At 45.7% G+C, this 18,737-nt stretch overlaps 1 protein-coding gene across 5 annotated transcripts in view; it reads right to left on the reverse strand.

Annotated features, from left to right (window-relative positions):
- The window catches only part of RAB11FIP3 (RAB11 family interacting protein 3), a 531,587-nt gene that overhangs the window by 123,695 nt on the left and 389,155 nt on the right, over nt 1-18,737 (reverse strand). For 3 of the 5 annotated variants that reach the window (XM_086941173.1, XM_086941174.1, XM_086941177.1), the window contains exons 6-7: nt 13,516-13,650; nt 7,135-7,170 (exon numbers count right to left, since the gene is read on the reverse strand). In XM_086941173.1, coding sequence (XP_086797299.1) covers nt 7,135-7,170; nt 13,516-13,650 — 171 coding nt within the window. The remainder of the gene's footprint in view (nt 1-7,134; nt 7,171-13,515; nt 13,651-18,737) is intronic. The other 2 variants (XM_086941175.1, XM_086941176.1) reach the window with 1 other exon arrangement.

The raw sequence follows: 18,737 nt of genomic DNA on the forward strand, positions 1-18,737 counted from the left end.
ACTGGATGGGTACATCAAAAACAAGACAACAGACAGTCTAGCCCTAAAAACGACGAGTGGCAGCGTATGCATTAATGAGCGACTGCATGAGGGAAGGGAGTGGCGGCAGCGATGCAAGAGACTCCTATCCCTGAGATCGGCCATTAACTTTGTTTCTTTGTTTAGTGTCACAGCTCCACCTTGTGGCTCTTTTAAATATCCGCTATGATCATTTTACACGTTTTTAGGTTTCGCTGGGGGGCGGAGCCGTTAGGCTCCTCCTCCAGAGAAATCTATTGAGTACAGTAAGGCACTATGGAACACGCCCCCCGTCCCATTGGCTAGCTCCATAAATGGAGCCTAGCCATTGGACGAGGGGCCTGTCCATCAATGCCGGACCAGACACGGGGGCGTTCCCGAGATTCTTTGGCTTTTGCCGACGTCACGCGACGCCGGGAACGCCCCCGAGTCTGGTCCGGCCGGGCCGTGCTTGCTGCTGTCCTGCCTTGTGTCCCTCCTCCCGCCGTCCCCACGTTTCCCGCCTCCCTCCCGCCGTCCGTTCCTCTCGTGTCCTTTCCCGCCCCCCTCCCGCCCCCTGTGTCCTCTCCCGCCCCCTCCCGCCGTCCGTTCCTCTCGTGTCCTTTCCCGCCCCCCTCCCGCCCCCTGTGTCCTCTCCCGCCCCCTCCCGCCGTCCGTTCCTCTCCCACCCCCCCCCTGTCCTCGTAGGTGCTTGTGGTTTAGGGACGGCGTGACGGTGTCCGGGCTCCGAGCCTTGGTCTCGCGCCCCTCATGTTACTAAGGCAGGCTAGACAGGAGGGGTTGGCTCGAGCTCTGCTATGGGCGGGGTGTTAGAAAGAAAGAGGGCGTGGTTAGCTCCAGAGGGTTGGGTGAAGGATCTGGCCCGGCGCGAGGCGCTCACAGTTAAGAGTCCCATCGAACGTCCGGAGTGGTTCCACGAGGCAGTGGGAGGCGATTTGCACGGTGTGCGCGTGGTAGCCTGCTGTCCTGCCGTGTGTCCCCACGTTTCCCGCCTCCCTCCCGCCGTCCGTTCCTCTCGTGTCCTTTCCCGCCCCCCTCCCGCCCCCTGTGTCCTCTCCCGCCCCCTCCCGCCGTCCGTTCCTCTCCCGCCCCCCCTGCGCCCCCGCCTCCCCCCTGCCCGCCACCCCGCAGCCAGCCCACGGCGGCGGCCGCAGCTTCTCCTCGGCGGCCCCGGCCCCCTTCCCGTCCCAGGAGGGCAAGAACTTCATGTGGGCCCGGTACAACGAGATGAAGCGGCTGGTGCAAGGTGAGTCCCCCCAACCTCACGTGGGTCACTCTTCAGGGTGGGCAAGGGTCGGTCCGGGCGGGGAAGGGAGGGGTCTGCCAGTGGATGGGGGGCCAGGGGCTCCTTTCTTTCAGAAGGGGGGGGAGCAACAGGGTGAGCCTGGAGGGGCGGGGGCTGGGCTTCCTCATGACCCTTTGACATGCTGGGGTGGGAGTGGAGATGTTTGCAGCAGGTTCTCCCTGATGGGGGTTATGTTTTCTTCTAGGGTGGTTGGGGGTCCCCTCTCTGTTCCTGCAGAGAGGTGCAGGGGCGTGCAAGGTGTGCCTCGAGCCCCTCTGCCTGCTGGAGAGGCTATAGAGGCCGGGGGGAGGGGCATAAGAGCCTGTGACCCTGGCACGCATGGTGGGGGGCACATGACCCCCTGGTTGGCATTGGACTCGCCCCTGCATGTCCCTGGAGCTCACGTGCTGGCTGTGCACCTGTTGACCCTACGCAGGGCTGCTGCAAGTTACAATTATATTTTAGTTGAATTTTCTCCAAAAGATAGTCGCGTGATATTGAAATATGACGCCATTATTACGAATCACTTGATACAGACTCTGGTAGATCTTCTATTGCTCTTATTAATGTTTCTCTCTACAGGTCAATAGAGACTGTATGTGAGAGATTGTTAATTTGGGGGGAAAGATGCTGGTGTGAAGTCTGCTAGGCTGCAAGCTGAGCATTGATTCAATCAATTAAAACAGATGCCAGGGTTGCTGGCCTAGGGTTTTAGATCCCTGCACTAACAATACATAGTGATCTTTTCCAAATGTATGGTGTAACTGCTTGTGCTAACTATTGCACGCTTTGTTGATCCCAAGTAATTCATGGAAGAAAGCTGCGGACTGCACCCGATTAGGTGCTGTGGTTTACGTCCAGGGGGTCAGTTCCATGCTTCAGGATATACACGAGGTACATTTGCATACAGTGAATCTAAATGGGAAATGTTGCATACTCAGTGGTTACCATGGAAATGTGGAGATACTGCAACCTTTGTAAATCGATGTTGGATAACATTGCCATAAAACAGTTTAGACTATAGCACTCCGACGTGCAGTTACGAAGGGAAAGGTGGCAGGCAGTGTGTAGAAAATTCAAAGTGTGCTACAAAGTGTTTGTGTCTCATGAGGTTCTTTAAAAATTGTCTATACTATAAATGAATTCTGCAGTGGAAGCTACCAAAATGAGACTTTTTACTGTTAGTAAACTGTGCTGCTTTGTTGTCTGTGTTCTCTTTTAGTGTTCTAGATACTAAATAAACTCATAATTAGCTCTTCATTTTGTGTTGCCATAGAAATGGAATCTTTGCAAAATGGCAGATGCCAGCAGGGGCCTGCCTGCCAAAACTGTCTGTGAGTTAATATGTAATGAACCCCTATTTTTACGTTTTTAGCAGAGCACTGGTTTTAATTCATAGTATTTATGTTCCAGTTTGACATTTCCTGCGTGCTGATCTGTAATCCATCCCAAGCAGAGCTTTAGTGCTGGAGTCCTGCTGCAGAGCATCAACCAGTCGCACTCAGCTCTAAGTGTTAACAGGGATATAGGTGACCCTTAATGTGCAGCTGGCCAGTGTTGCTTGAAAACATTAATACACTCTCTGATTCGAGACAGATCTGCTTTTTTTAGGAGAGCTACACTAATCAAGGCTTGGTCTTCCTAACTTTGTCAGGGGGTTAGGAATGAAAGTTGTATTTTAGTGAAGCTTTGGTTTCGAGAGGCATTTTTGTGTTGATATGGGGGGATATATATAGGCACACACAGTATATGTATTGGTTCATATAACATTTACATTAAATCTAGAAGAGAGGCAACTGGTTTTCTGGTTGACCCGCCATTATTTGTACCAGAGGGGAAGCGGTGACTGGTGGGTCATAATGTGAGAGGTAGGTGCTTCTATTGAGGTTTCCAGATCCTTGGGGGCTGAGTATGGGGATCCACCATGGAAGAAGCTAAGTAACAAATAGGAGCCACTGGGAGAGTCCTAGACTGGGCTTGGATCTTGAGGGCGTGCCAAATTGCACTTTGTCCTTGATTTGATTTAATTATTTTTATATTTTACATATATAATGTCGATAAATCCAATGTTTTAACTTTTTAACCTTTGGTTTTATTGATCTGTAATCTTCTCTTTTTTATTGGGTTTTATACGAATTCATGCCAGCCATCTGTTTTAAACTGTATTCCTGATGTATTGCTGGTTGCATATGCTTTTATGATTGTAAAAAATAGAATACAGCTTTTTGAATGGAATGGAGTCAGCAGTTTTGACATTTAAGAGAACAGGATTATGTAGACTTGGCAGAACAGCAGTAAATGCTTCAAGCATTTCTGACACATCATGTTCTTATCACAGCTGACTAGTGATGTCATCACTAGATTGTAATAGGTAGGAAAAATAGAGACTGGATTCTTTAGATGGACTGCAAGCTCTCATGTATAGTAGTGTTACTACACTGTCCTTAAATGTGCAGCTTTAGTATGCATGTTCTCTCTCATAGCAGCTTGACAGGTGCTATCAGAGCTAGACATGTCCTATTCTTTTCTATTCACATTGTTATTCTGAATCACTCAGACCTCAAGAAAGCACAACGTTGGTTCTCCGATGACGTAAAATGTAAGAAACTTGCTCTGCGTCAAGCTGAACATAGCCTTCGTCAAGAGCAGTGGCTTCAAAGGACAGCCCGGATGGGGGTAGGCGAGGGCGACATGCCCTGCCCTTCACAGTCCATGGGGTGCCTGCCATCCAGAGATAGGCAGGGAACGGTAGCCTTCATACCACAACTGCCGCTACAGGAGAGAGAAAACTGGACACTATTACCAAATCTACTTGAAATGCCTGTTGACTCAACCCCAGACGGATCTTTTCTTTGGGAGTCCGACCTCTCGCCCGTTTGTCCTCCGCCGGCCTCTGCCACAAATATTTGGCTGTTTTTCACTTTTCTCTGGCGCCCGTGAAGCCTGCGCCTATTGGTAGATTAATCATTCTTTTCGAAGAAATTCGCCCCTGGGCGCATTTCTTAAATGTTTCCCAACCTCTGGGCACACAGAGGCAGCCGGCTCACGAGCGTGCATGTGCGCAGGCCGCTCTCACAACAGGGTGTGCCAGTACTAGCCTGGATCAGGGGTACGAGATTGCGTGAAGATACAAGCTGAGGTGAGCAGTAACCCCCCCCCCAAACCCCTCACCCCATGTCCCCCCCCCCCCGTCGGAGCTGGGATTGAGAGCCTGCGGGCGTGCGGTCTAAGTGTGGAGTGGGCTAAGGAACTGCTTCTGGAGGCCACACGAGCGCCTCGTTGTGCAGTGAATAAATAACATATAAAGAGCCTGGGCCTACGTGAGGTGCACTGGTCCTGCCAGCAGGGGGAGTCTGGAGCTGGTGACTGCCGCCGCTGCAGTGAAGGCGGGCCCCTGTGTACCCAGTCCCGGAGGTAGTGAGTGCGGCGCGGCCTAGCCCCAGTTAATGGTGGCAGAGGCGGATGCAGGCCGGGTGCGGGCGGCGTCCCGTGAGCTGCAGAAAGGTGATAGGGGGCGTGGGTGGTGCCGGAATTCACTGCGTGCGGCTCTTGGAATTATGCTCTGGGGCTCTGTGTGTGGGAGTCTGGCTCTGTGTGGGCGTCTGGCTCTGTGTGGGCGTCTGGCTCTGTGTGGGCGTCTGGCTCTGTGTGGGCGTCTGGCTCTGTGTGGGCGTCTGGCTCTGTGTGGGCGTCTGGCTCTGTGTGGGCGTCTGGCTCTGTGTGGGCGTCTGGCTCTGTGTGGGCGTCTGGCTCTGTGTGGGCGTCTGGCTCTGTGTGGGCGTCTGGCTCTGTGTGGGCGTCTGGCTCTGTGTGGGCGTCTGGCTCTGTGTGGGCGTCTGGCTCTGTGTGGGCGTCTGGCTCTGTGTGGGCGTCTGGCTCTGTGTGGGCGTCTGGCTGTGTGTGTGTCTGGCTCTGTGTGTGTGTGTCTGGCTGTGTGTGTGTGTCTGGCTGTGTGTGTGTGTGTCTGGCTGTGTGTGTGTGTGTCTGGCTGTGTGTGTGTGTGTCTGGCTGTGTGTGTGTGTGTCTGGCTCTGTGTGTGTGTGTCTGGCTCTGTGTGTGTGTGTCTGGCTCTGTGTGTGTGTGTCCGACTGCGTGTGTGTGTGTGTGTGTATTTGTGTGTGGGGCTCTGTGTGTGAGCAATGCCAATAGCTCTAACTTTTCCAAAGGCGAAACCATTGCATTGTAAATGCTTGTTAAAGATACATTAAACAAGCACGTCTCAGAAGCGCGCTCACACGGACAAATCCGAGACGGAAAATGCGCGCCTCCGACTCGTGTCCCCATATATGTATACTAAAGTATACATGGAGGTCCATCGCTACGCTCGACCTAAAAAGGCTTGTACTTGGTCCAGCTTGAAGTGTCATGTTAGAATGGACACCAGTGGAAAACCCCTTAAACCACCACGGTTGGAGCACACAATGGGGTCTGACAGTCATCCGCTGAAATCTTAACATAGCTTTCATCTTTGTAAGGTAAATAAGATAAGTACCACTGAGATAGGTAAAACTACAAACCAATTTCAATAGAGAGTTGGCTAGCCCCACTGAGTTTATGTGCTCTATAAAAACATGTTATGTTCATACTATTATTTCAGCTAGTGGTAAATGTATGTAGGATAAGTAGTCTGCTCTACTTGGAATTTGTAGGATTTAAGTAGCAGACTTAGTTTGTCCTGCAACCTCTATTTGCCACTGAATAACATTAACACAAGAACCCTACAAATTCCAACATCGGTAGGGTTTAAAAAGTAAAACGTTCTCCCCTTGTGCCTACCAGGTGGAGAGTGACCAGGACGTATGGGAATGGGGAAAGAAGAAAAAGGAAGGCAGTAGAACAGTAAGGGGAAAATAACAAGTCAGCCTTTGAAGTATTAAAACCATCAAAACACCCTCAGAATCTGAGGCACAGGGAGATAAACGATATTATACAACATCACGTGATGGGAAATCAGAAACCAAGTACGCAAGCCTCAGCCTCTAAGAAAATAAACCTTCTCCAGTGTCTAGTAAGGCAAACTAAAACACTGACAGTTACATTGTGTTAAACAAAATTAATCTTGGGCGGCAATACCTATACTGAAAATTCTGAAAGTTCTATGTTTAAGGCATGGATGTCAATCTTCCACATCAAGTTTAGATTTTGTGATCTAGAGCATCACTTATTTTACAATACTAATGCACTACTAATGCTTTAGGGTTCCGGAGTAGCGTGCTACTTGCCGAAAAGGCTCTTTGACGCCTCGTCAGGGCTGGTAAGCACTAGATAAATGCTAGTACATACAATATACAAATCTAACATTTTGATTGTGACTGCATCTTTACTACTTGAGGAGTGCTTACTTTTAAGCGAACACTGGAGAAAAGGTGTTCATAATAAAGAGGATCCACATAAAGGAAAACAAATGGGACAAACAAGCTGAAGGAGGAATTAGTGCTCTGGTTATATGGTTCCTCCAATGGTAACACAATATTAAACAACCCATTGTACTGAGGCCCAGTAGTTGGATCCCTGAGCTTGAGTGGGTTTTATTACTTTATCTTTATAATAAAATAGCTATCTCAAAAGTAGCCTGCCAAAGGTGAGAATGTCAGCTGGGTACTCTGAAAACCAATTTTCGCCTACCAACTCGCTTTCCGACCCCTGCATGGGTAGCCCCTTTTCACAGTTACAAACAAATTGTAACAGTTGTTGCCAAAATATGTCCCTTGAGAAGGCGGTCAGAACTGTACAGTGGCCTCCTCCACTATATACTGAAATGGCACGCAGTTACAGACTTTGGGATACCACAACCTAATACAAAATATAAAGAATGGAGCATTCGGACTTACCTTGCTACCTTCTTGCTCGATAATCTTTTGTCCGGACTGCGTTGGGGACAAAAATACAGGAAAACAATCAGGAAAGCGATATTGATGAGCAGGCGTTAACAGGAAATGGACGACTCCGGATATCCTTTGACAACAAACAGCCCCATGCACCCGGTGCTTATCAGAAGACTGTGACACATGTCAGCCCACACTGAGGTCATGCAAAGCTGGACTTTCACCCTTTACAGAATGTGTGCTACCACAGGAAAGACATCAATAAAATATAACACTCAGGTCAACCCCCAGTCAGAAAGTAAACAATTATGAGATATAATAACAGAGACATCGCTTGGCTCCACTAGCCTGGAAGAGCAAAACATGCTCTATATGCCACCTCCTTACCAGGTACGAGAATCAAAAAAAGAAACAACCTTCCAGGGTTATCCAGGGGTGGTGGCACTGCAAGTTTCCTTAAAAACGCTGCAATCACAGTATTGTTACACTTGCAAAAGCCTCTCTGCAAGCAAAGGCACCCTGCACTCACATCACAGCATTCACTTGTTCCTCTTAGTTCTTCAAAGGCATTTATAATGGTAAACATACAAGTTACAAACGAGACAAATATTGAAATAGTATCATTATCTGCATTTGTAGAGATAGCAACAGAAGTTTAGTGCTGTATTAGTATCTTATGTTATGGAGGCACAGGCAGTAGACAAGTTGTAGGTTCGGTTCTGCCACCTCTGATGTTGTCTGAAAGATAGACAGGAAGAATGGAGGGTCTGAAAAAAATGTCACCCATGAAACGATCAGAAGCTCAGACTCCAGCTGATAATCGCTTCCATGAACAAACAGAGGTTGAGCAGGCTGTCCGGTGCCTAGAGATTACTAGCCTGGCAAATGTTGGTTTCTTTCTGGAAATTAGCCTATTAATCAGAAAAGCAAACTTTACCGTGCAGTCCGTCACCAATAAGTTAGAACTTTCATTTATTATGATATTGATTCAGAAGGTTGTGCCATTGACAATGTTAGAAACAAGTCATCATAACACATGAGCAAGCACTGTTCACTCTGATGGGCTTTGTTATCTCTATCAGACTATGGTGTAAATCAAGCCGCGGTATTCACAAGAAGAGAGTAAAGAAACTTTGACAACTGTCACAATGTACTTGAAAGTGTTTTCAGTTCTGATCAGCCCACAAAAGCAACAATAGGGACCAATTGCTTATTTGAAACAAAATGGCATTCGTGCTATACGCATCTAAAGCAGCATGCCGCTACATTCTGCAACACAACTGGAGCTCGTCTCCTGCAATCACTCAAATAAGACCCTGCCCTCTACATACAAACCAGCCAAGCCAACACCAAACAAGCCACCAATTCCTGCATCTGCATGCCTCCAAAGTCTAGGTAACAGAACTTTCGTGCCACAATAAGGCCAGTAAGGCACTATATAAATGACAAACCAAGTTCAGAGTCAAAGATTAGGACTATACAGGCATCTGGGTAATTTCTCATGTACAAAATCACCGATTTAATACAATTGACATGGTTTACACAAGGTAAACCCACAATGCCCTGCAAACCTTAAACTTTGTCTTAAATCATACTTTTTCCTTGCATTTCTGTGATGGAAACTTCTGACATCATGAGGAATCCACAAAATTCCTACCACTCAGCATTACCTCACTTATGCTGATCAAAATGCTGCGCCACTTGTGTGGCTAGGCCTAGTGCCCGTGACGGGATTTAATAAAACCAAGGTCCATGCAGTCTCCTAGCAAGGGCTCCCATTGACCTTGCTTTGATCTGGTTTTTCTTTTAGATTCTTTTTATTAACGGTTGTTTAGTCATACAGCAGTTAGGCAGGGAAAACCTTGCTTCATACAGTATAATAATTGTCAACAGGATACATTTGGCGTGTCTCAATGCTGATATTGAAGCTTACAGTCTTTCATCATCACAGATTCTTCCCTCCCCTCCTACTGAAGTCGTCTGTGGGGGGATATACATATTTCGCCTCTATGCACATGCCACTTTGCCCATTTTGTAACCAATTTACCAGGACATTGAGGTTCCGTGACAATTGTAAGTGATGTTTTCGACTCGCACAAATATGGTCGAGTCTGGTATCTACGAACCGCAAATGACGAGTTTAGTAAGTGTGCGCAGTTTCGCTGTGCTAACTTAAACCGTTCGTTTGTTATGTGGGTTTTTCATCTGTACCCACGGGTTCCATCTTAGATACGGCATCCATTTTGTCTCTTGCCCTCAAGTAGCCAGCGAACGGACGCTGTCCGCTTCGCGACCCTGGGACTCCCAAGATATTTGCGGAAGACACATGTTCTTTGTAAGTGTCTTTATGATGAGGGGGATGATACTGTAAGGCAGATGGCCCGCTCGAGGCTCATCTTGCCGTGCCGGTTTATTGTCTCAGCCGTGCATCTCATTAGGCACGTCCCTTTGATGCCTGTATCTCGTGTTTCTCGATACCTCCCCTTTTACACCCTTTCCGATCTCCCCACTGTCTCCATCTTCCTCTGCACCTGTTTTTGTTCCTATTTCGATCTGTTTTACTGCCGATTGGAATGCACTAATGTTGGGAAGATGGGTCTTTACAGTTGGGAACCGCCAAATGTTTCCGCACTTATGTTTCGGACCTTATGTGTATCAAAGTGACCAAAGCGACCCCTCTGGGGGATAATGGTGGGAACCGGGTCATAAACTTTTGTGTTCAATGTAACTCTATGGGGAAATTGTGTATAAAAGGAGCGATCCACAGAACCAATTTGAAGCAGTCTCCCCAAGTTGCACGTGTTGTACTTGTCGTGACTTCTGTGTTCCCTGCAGTAAATAAACCTTGAATCTTTGACGCCGAAGGAAGTGTCCCGTGTCTCTGTCATTCGTACGCCGGAGCAGGTAACCCACGAAGGTTTCAGGTGTTGTCCCCTGGCACCGCTGGGTCTTAAAGAACCCAGTCCTTCAACATCCTCTGTTCTTGTATACATCTTTTTCTGCGATCATACATCTAGCCATACCCTTCTCCCATCTTACCTGGGTAGGTACGTCTCCTGACCCCTATTTTTGGGCTAAGTTCCATTTGGTGAGGGGCATTTCTAGTGCAACTCGTGATTGCTCCGTGGTGTTTTGATAAGTGGCCTCTTATATGTTAAGTAGACACAATTTGGGGTTTAGGGTCGATTTTTTTTCTCACATACTGTCTGCATGTGGGAGGCAATAACCCCCCCCCTCCCCTCCCCCCCCCCCATTGATTGAATGACTGGGCATTCCCATAGTGCTTTGATGAGGTATTATATTATCCCAGATAACTTATCACAGATTGCTTAGTACCGCTTAACTTCTTCATTAGGCTCACTCCGATCCCATTTACCACTTCCCATGATACAGGGATGCAGGGGTGGGGAGAAAGGGTGGGAGGGGTCCCCTCCCAGCCTCAACAGTGGAACCAAACAGTCATTCTACCAGCAACTTTTAGATCCGAAACAAAGAGGTGTAAAACCCTAAGCCCCCGGGCCTTCTGAAGTGGGTATGCGCATCTAGCTTCCCTGTCCCACCATGTTAGTAAGTTTTATGGTATAAGAATGACCACCATATCTTCATTTGAAGGAGTAGTATTGTGTTTGCTCACGAAAAAATAAACTACATTGCATCATTTGTAAATTACTAGGTTAGGACCAATTTCTCATAAGTATCTAATAGTTGAAGACAATCCTAATAGGATACTCGGCAACCAGTTGAAAGTTTAATCCCTTGATCTAATGCCAGTGATGGTGTGCATTACATGCAGCTATTTTCTTCAGATTTTTGTCTGACTCCCATTGAGGTTTAGGTGTTCGGCAGTTTGAGATGTTATCGTTTGGGTGCAGAGGGCTACTTCCTTGCATCTTACACCCCCTTCTGTTTAGTTACTCCAGTATGTCTATTTTGAGAATTTTTGCCACTGCCATCCTCTTCATATTAAGATGCTCATCCTCCTCTATCTCAAAAGCAAATTCACATGGATGCATCCACCTGTAGCAGATTTATCATATCCTATCTTACTTCCTCCCTATTGGGCTAAAGCTCCATGTTCTGAATAACATGATTTGTGAAACATCATGAAACAATAAGTATGCAAATCCCAGGAAGGTCGATTCACCTTGTTTCCTTGCAGCACCTTTTTATATTTAGGAGAAGTAATGAAATTTCACCAAGATGTCAAACAACCTTAGTGTATTCGGTGTTCTTTAGGGACCCACTCAGCCCAGGCACACAGCTTAAAGTATATCTACCACAAGGGATCAAAACATACCCACCATGAATGCCTCCATCTCAGGGCCTTCTGTGTCTTATTAAGTCCTCTAGTTCTCATGTTTTCCCTTTAGATACCGTTTTCTACCACCTTGACCTTCGACAAGGGATCCTGCATTCCATGACATAGAGGGACTTCTCAGATCTTGCTCTTGAAGACTCCAGACACCCTTTCCTCCACCTCAACCACTATGATCCTCAACTGATTCAACATCATCACTTAGATTTATAAGCATACAGCGGAGATTAGTGAATAATTCAGTGTAGGCTTTTTTATGTCGCTTTTAAGCTCTTTGTCTTCAGTTTAAGAAAAGGCTCACCATGAGACCAGCCTTTGTATTTACCATGGCTGGGTCTTGGCCTGTGTGGCACCTAGATCCGCACAGCAGGAGAGCTTACCTACTATCTCCGATTTGCTTTTGGCTTTCTTTTTAGGTGGCATTAAACATAAGTGCTGGATTTACGCTCCTGTATTTTCTAGATGGGTGCCTTTTAATGCTCAGTTCACATGGAAGCACTTCCAGGCCCTCTCTCAAAGGGCTTAATTGGGCAGGATGGTATGATGATTTGGGCCCTTTCATCTGGCATTAAACAGAGGGTGTGAGAGTCTGCTCTTCCCCCGTCTCCAGGATGGGTGGGAGCCAGGGTCCCGAGCTACAGCTGCACTAGTTCTGGGTTTTGGAACTTCTCCCGTAACCCTCAGAATGGACTCATGATCCTATTAGGTCCCAGGGCAAGCCCTGTCCCGATCACACCTCGTACATTCAGCATCAGGTCTTTCTTACCGACTAGCATAGGCATCACAAGCCCTCCTGCCCGGGTCAGAGGTATGCCTCATCGCATATGCCAATACAAAAGTTGATGGACAGAATGCAGAACAATGTCATACATTCACCCCAGTACAGAGATCGGGGCCTAAATCCATCGTTTATTTGCACTCCACACCACCCAAGTTCAGACATGGCCATATGCAAATCAGCCTTGACCCTGTGCCTCATGGGAACAGTCCAGCCGAACTGCAAGCCATGTCTTTCCTGGGCCGGAATCAAGCATCCTAGGACCGGTTTCTGGCTTTCATCCGTCATCAGCCAGGATAGCTTAACTCCAGTGGTGTGGAGAGCATGGGACTCACGTCTGAGCATACCCATCCCACTCGGGGTGACAAATGCAAAAACAACAGTTGATGGACAGAATGCAGAACAATGTCATATATTCACCCCAGTACAAAGATCTGGGCCTAAATCCATCGTTTTTTTGCACTCCACACCACCCCAGTTCAGACATGGCCATATACAAATCAGCCTTGACCCTGTGCCTCATTCATCGTGCCGGATTCATCGCATATGCCAGCCTGCCCGGTCACTTTTGATGGGCATGTCGCCTCTGCAACTGCAGGGTGCAGATCAAAAATCAGATGAGCTTTTTTGCCTCACTGGGAGTGTTCATTCAGTTTGGGCCACAGCACGCAGAGGCCAAGCACCATTTTGGAGGATCAGTCTTGTGTGTCCCATCTCTGCTTAACTTCCCAAGTTCATTTCTTTACTCTTACTTAGGCTGCATTTCAGTCCACAGACTTCTCTATGGTTGCCATCCACCTTCTTATTGGAGTCGTGTCATTTTTTTGTTGATAGTGCTGGATTCGCTAATTTATTTCATTGCTGACATGGAGCCCACAAAAAGAACCTCAATCAGTATTTTTAAGGCTATAGACAAAATGCCATTTGATGTGTATCTGATAAACATGCATATACAACTGGAATGGAGCCTCGACTATTGGCTTGTATCTTAAAGCCTATTAAACACAAACAATTGAAAAAACAGACAGTCAGTCAAACTAACTGTTGGTTAACCTTTGAACAAATTTGCTACTGTTTCCAGTTACATTTCACCCTACAACACAGCAGAACACAAGACAACATTGATGCCATGTCACAGACAATGGGGAAACATGCAAAAAGTGAAGCCAAGTAACATTTAGTAGGAACACATGCTGGTGCTTAAACCACGTGATGAATACATGCTATCATTCAACATATGATAAAGAACTAAACGCATGCTGACACCAATACCACACAAAGTGCTGTGCGTTACCTATTCATTTCGAGATCATTCAGACGGGCAGAGAGATCCTCAAGACGGTTGACCTGTTTGTGGCATTGGCTACAGTAAAACTCAAATGCCTCATCTGTGATAATGCTGTGAAGTTTCGCCGCAAGTGGCTGGATGCTAGAGAAAGCATAAGCATCATTGTTCAACATATATTATAAGATCCAAGATGGGCAGTTTTCGGAAAATGAAATGTAATGAGTGGAGGATGGGATGATACTCAATGAAAATGACATGACTGAAATGTTTTTTGAGTGCATACGCCTTTGAAAGTTATGTTCACATTGTAAGCCAGCGCAATACCAACCAGTCCACAGAAGAAGACCTTGTGGACGCTGTTTAAATTTTATTACCTCAATCACACAAACTTAAATTGAGAAGATTCTCAAACCTGCCAATTCACACAGCCCCACTAAATGTCACATGATACTGAATTCCATAACACAGTCTCCTAATGAAGAGTCCATATCACCCAGTGCGAGACAAAGTGTTCTGGACACCCCTGCACAGAGAGTTTCTCCAGGTTGTGTGAGAAGGCTCTGCACAGCAGATGCCCATTTAGGGTTTTCAATCTCCTATGGACTTTGGCAGTAGTCTCAATCTGAGGAAGGGGGGAGTAAAGAGGAGGCTTGGCACAAGGAAACGCCCCTCTTCATGTCTTGCCCCGTAAAGGCCCTTACACCACTGGTTAAACAGTACGCGGCTAGAGGCCCTTCCCCCTTACAAGGACCACAACCCTCACCTCTCACAAGATCAAAAGAATTTCCGGGTGCTGCTTAGTTTCTGTAATATGATAAATATTCTAAAGGTCTACTCCTCTGTTAGTTGTGGCAGATCTATTCAAGCTTCTGCCCAACATACAAGATAGCCATCTGTTGTGGAAAGCTGCCTCTTACTGATGTAAGACTGGGTTTTTGATGCAAATGGACTCAGCATTGGAAGCTTGAAGTGGAAATTTAAGAAAACACCAAGTTTCTCCCAATGTTTCACCCTTGTAAACTATGTTACATTTGTAGAATGCTATCAGGAAGACAATCACAACGGTCTCAAGTCTACAAGTGTTGATTAATCTGACCACTCCATAATGCCACTTGATACAGTCTCATCACATTTCTGTTCAAATAAAATAAATCGGGAACATTGTCTTAAAATATTTTTCAAAGGAACAACTGTGCAATTACTCGAAATAACAAATATTAAATCTCTTTTACTAAATAGACGCTCTCATATCAACACAATGATCAGTCACTAAGACAACACTACACTAAATATCGTAGACAACATTGTTTTATTGAAACGGCAAAAAGGAACCTTGAAAGCATTGAATCACTGGTTCACAGTTGTACTGTTTGTGGTTTGATCTTGCAGCATGTTTATGGACTGTGCCTCGCTAAGAATTCTGTTTTGTTATAGAATGTGAGGGGAAAGTCACAGAGCTTTGAAGAGAGGAGCTGGGAAGACCTGGGGAACATCTGGGTGATGATGTTAACTCTTATGACTAAGTACTTTAGAGGTATCCATGCTACTGTGTTAATTTACAGAAATACCGAACACACTATGTGGTGACAAGTTACCTGTGCTGGGGGCAGGATTTTTTTCATCACCTCCCCAGGGACATCTGTTCATAACAGGGTTCCAGAAACCTGGAAGTAAACTACAGTGCTAACAACGCTGGCATCAAGAAACCGAAAAGAAGAACAGACAAGCAACTGGGAATTGCCTATCACGCCAGAAAAATGTTGATGATATTACTACACTTCCTTGTATTTTGTGAATAGTGAAGGTTGGGAAGGGCAGTCTTTGGTGCATGTTTTGACTTGAACACCTTGAACGCCCTGCGTCCTGCTCAGTAGTTTATTACCAAAAAGCCAAATGTAAATACCATTACATAGCCTTACAGTGAAGCGGGTCCATGCCTCAGCCAAGCTGAACAATGGAGGCGACACAGCAGTGCACACTCCCTGCAGTGGTTCTTCCTCCTGCTGCCGGCTAATGCCTTGAAAGTGCGGGAGAGTTTTACATTGCAGTTTATGTTCCTTGCTGTTTGCCAAGCTCCCCTATCCTTCACCTTGTTCAGGATCCCCAGTACGTTGCAGCTGCTGGGATAGGGGAAGTCTCTATCGGCGCTACCCACAGTACTTAGTTCACGTCAACAGCCAGCTGCTGGTTCCCGCCTCTTCTGCCTCCTACACGTTTCTTCTTGTTTTATTATAATTAGTTCTCTTAATCGATCGATTACCCGCTCCCTCTTTAGCAAGAGTCTGCATTTGAATACTTGTTGAATTGTTAAAATAGATGCTGAATCACATTCAGAGAGTATTTTTTAATACTTCAATAGTTTTAGCACAGTTGTGTTTTTGCTTAAAAATGTACATGGGCACGTTAATAGACACGCCTTCTTCTGTGCCTTTTCCTGTTAGCCTTCAGTGTGAAGCCTGTGAATGGACAGCGCGTGGTAACATGTAATGGCCTCTGAATACAGTATTGTGAAAGTGCACCAAGGATATCCTACATTAACTTGATTTCTATGGAGTGTAATATTTCTAGAAGAAATACCAGTCGAGCTTGATTTGGCATGGTCCCGGAGAGCATGGCTAGCTGTAAAGTGCTTCCCGGTACACTCAAATAGTAGCCGTTCAGTGCAGAAGACCGTGAGAATAAATGTCAGTTCTGCTCTTGGTGCCCCCACATTGACCAGTGAAAACCCCTTATTTTGTCCAAAGGCTAAGAACCATCTGTTGACATTAGATAATTGAATTTTCTGTAAATCGTGAAGAAAACATCCCCCTACTGATCTCCGTTTGCAGACTCTCATTAATCCCCTTTCCTGGGGACATACTACCGCAAGAGGTGCAATTTTGAGCTGATATCGGCCAGCAACTAATCAGTTTTAAAACAGCCTCAACATTAAGCAGCCGGGTCTCAAGTGGCCTCGTTTTACTCATATTGTATATCCAGATCTCCTGGAAGTCGTTGGTAACCCCTTCCTTCGGAAGACGCGCAAATTATGAGCTGGTTTTCTTTTCTCCTCGATGACTTCTATGTACCATGAATTTCAAGATGATTGCATCAGGTTGTGACACCTACAATGGGCACCTTGAATTACATTATATGAAACTGTATCCAAGGCACATTTTGTAGTGCGAAAGCACATGTGTAATAATAATAAAACATTCAGATATTTCTTCTGTCTGAACAGAATCATACTACGGCTAAGCGCATCTGCCCTGCAAAGCTTTGCTTCTGCCTTTTGCATCCGAGAATGAAACACATGCCCCATGCTTGGTTTTCACAGTAGCAGACGTGCATGTATCGTCCATATAATTCTTACAGGTTTGGTGAATGCAAAATACGAGTGTGACATCACAGAGGTTCGTTTACAGAACGCAAAGCTCACCAATTGTTCCTTTTCCTTTCAATTTTGCATACTCACTACAGGTGATCACTTGGAATGTGCACCACCACAGAATCTCTTTAACTAGGCTTCACATTATATTTAAATGGCACACATAGCGGCTGACATGCCCCATACAACAGATTCGACCATCAACACGCTTGCTGTTAAATTCATTGTAAAACATACAATTGCCATCACACACATCCACTCCAAAACACATAAATAAAAGTCATTTCCATTACAATAGCCCAAACTCTAAAAATAAAAATAAAAGTGAGAATTATTGCATTGCAAATACTTGTTGTTAGTTGTTGTCTTAGTCTGTTGTACTAGTTTCTTGTTTCAATTTTCTGTTTCGACTTGCTATTTTAGTTCACTATTTTACCAAGCAGTCATGACCGCTATCAGCATGTGAGAGAGTTTTGACTTGAGAAAAGATGGAAGAAATTATTTGATTTATACCTAGTTGCCATTGGTGGAGGGAAGTTCAGTCTAACCAGGAAACAAGGCATTTTGCTTCATAATTTAGGAATAGAAGGTAGAAATGTTCACAAGAGCCTTGACGAAATCCCTATTGGCCATGTGGTAGGGAGCAGGTGGAAAATTATGGAATGTCTCTTGAAATGTTGGAACAACATTTTGGTGCTCAAATTAATGTGGTGATTGGCAGGAAAATTATTTTCACCACAGCAAGGCAACAGTTGGTACGGTGTACTAATAATCCAAAGATTCCAGAGAAACTAGTTGCCAAAAATCCAAATTTGAAGGAACCCATATCTATTGTGGAAAGTGCTGAACATCAGGCTGGATTAAGGAAATGAGGAAAAGCGTACTTATAAATAGCAAGAATGATAAACCTTCCAAGGAAAAGAAGCAAAGTTGGGATATGCAAAAGCAAATTTCTATGCAAAAAAGGTAAAAGTTTTGACAGTGGCAACCATGGTTCCAACAGTCCTAATTGCTATGCTAGACTATCCACTTGTCACAGGTGTGGTAAGAAGGGACATTATGCCAGTGTTTGCAAAAAACCAAGATGAAACGAGCCATGATGCTGTTCCGCAAGTGCAAGATTTACAGGATGGTGTTAGAGTAGAGATATGTTAAGTTACTGATTCTGAGCGAATGGTGGATGAGTCCGATACAAGTGTTATAATAATGCCTGAGTGTAAATTCAACATTGGTGGGAAGGATGTAGACGTTCTGACTGATTCCGGGTCAATATACAACCTAATAGGTGACAAAAATAGGGACTCGATTTTGGGTGCAGAGAATCTTGAGCTGTTGCACCGTGATATCAATCCTCTGGGATAGGGGGGAGAGTTAGTGGATCTGATTGGTTATCTTCCCTTGAGGGTAATTTTCACGGGCAGAGAAACGGTTGGGAAAGTCTACGTTGGAAGGATGGGTGACAACCTCTTCAGCTGACAGCATCAACGAGTTCCGGGAATCACTCAAATCCAAATTCACCTGATCAGGTGGTGATAATAAACCACATCAGTGATGATGATATTGTACATCGTTTTCCAGAGATTTGAGCAGATAAACTTGGTTTGTTGCAAGGATTCGAGCACAAGATCCTATTGAAGAAAGGTGCAAAGATGGTGTCCACAAGGTCTGCAGGGTTTCACACATGATGCTTGAACCGCTTAGGTTGGACCATGAAAGGATGAAGTGTTAGAGTGTAATTTAGAAGATTGAATCTGCTGAATGGCAGGCACCTGTGATGTTGGCGCACAAGAATGGGGAAAGAATATCAAAATGCGTGTTGATCTCCGTGACCTTAACAGAAACATTTGGGTAGATAGACAAC

This window comes from Lissotriton vulgaris, chromosome 10, assembly GCF_964263255.1.
Source record: "Lissotriton vulgaris chromosome 10, aLisVul1.2, whole genome shotgun sequence".
NCBI classification, from domain to species: domain Eukaryota; kingdom Metazoa; phylum Chordata; class Amphibia; order Caudata; family Salamandridae; genus Lissotriton; species Lissotriton vulgaris.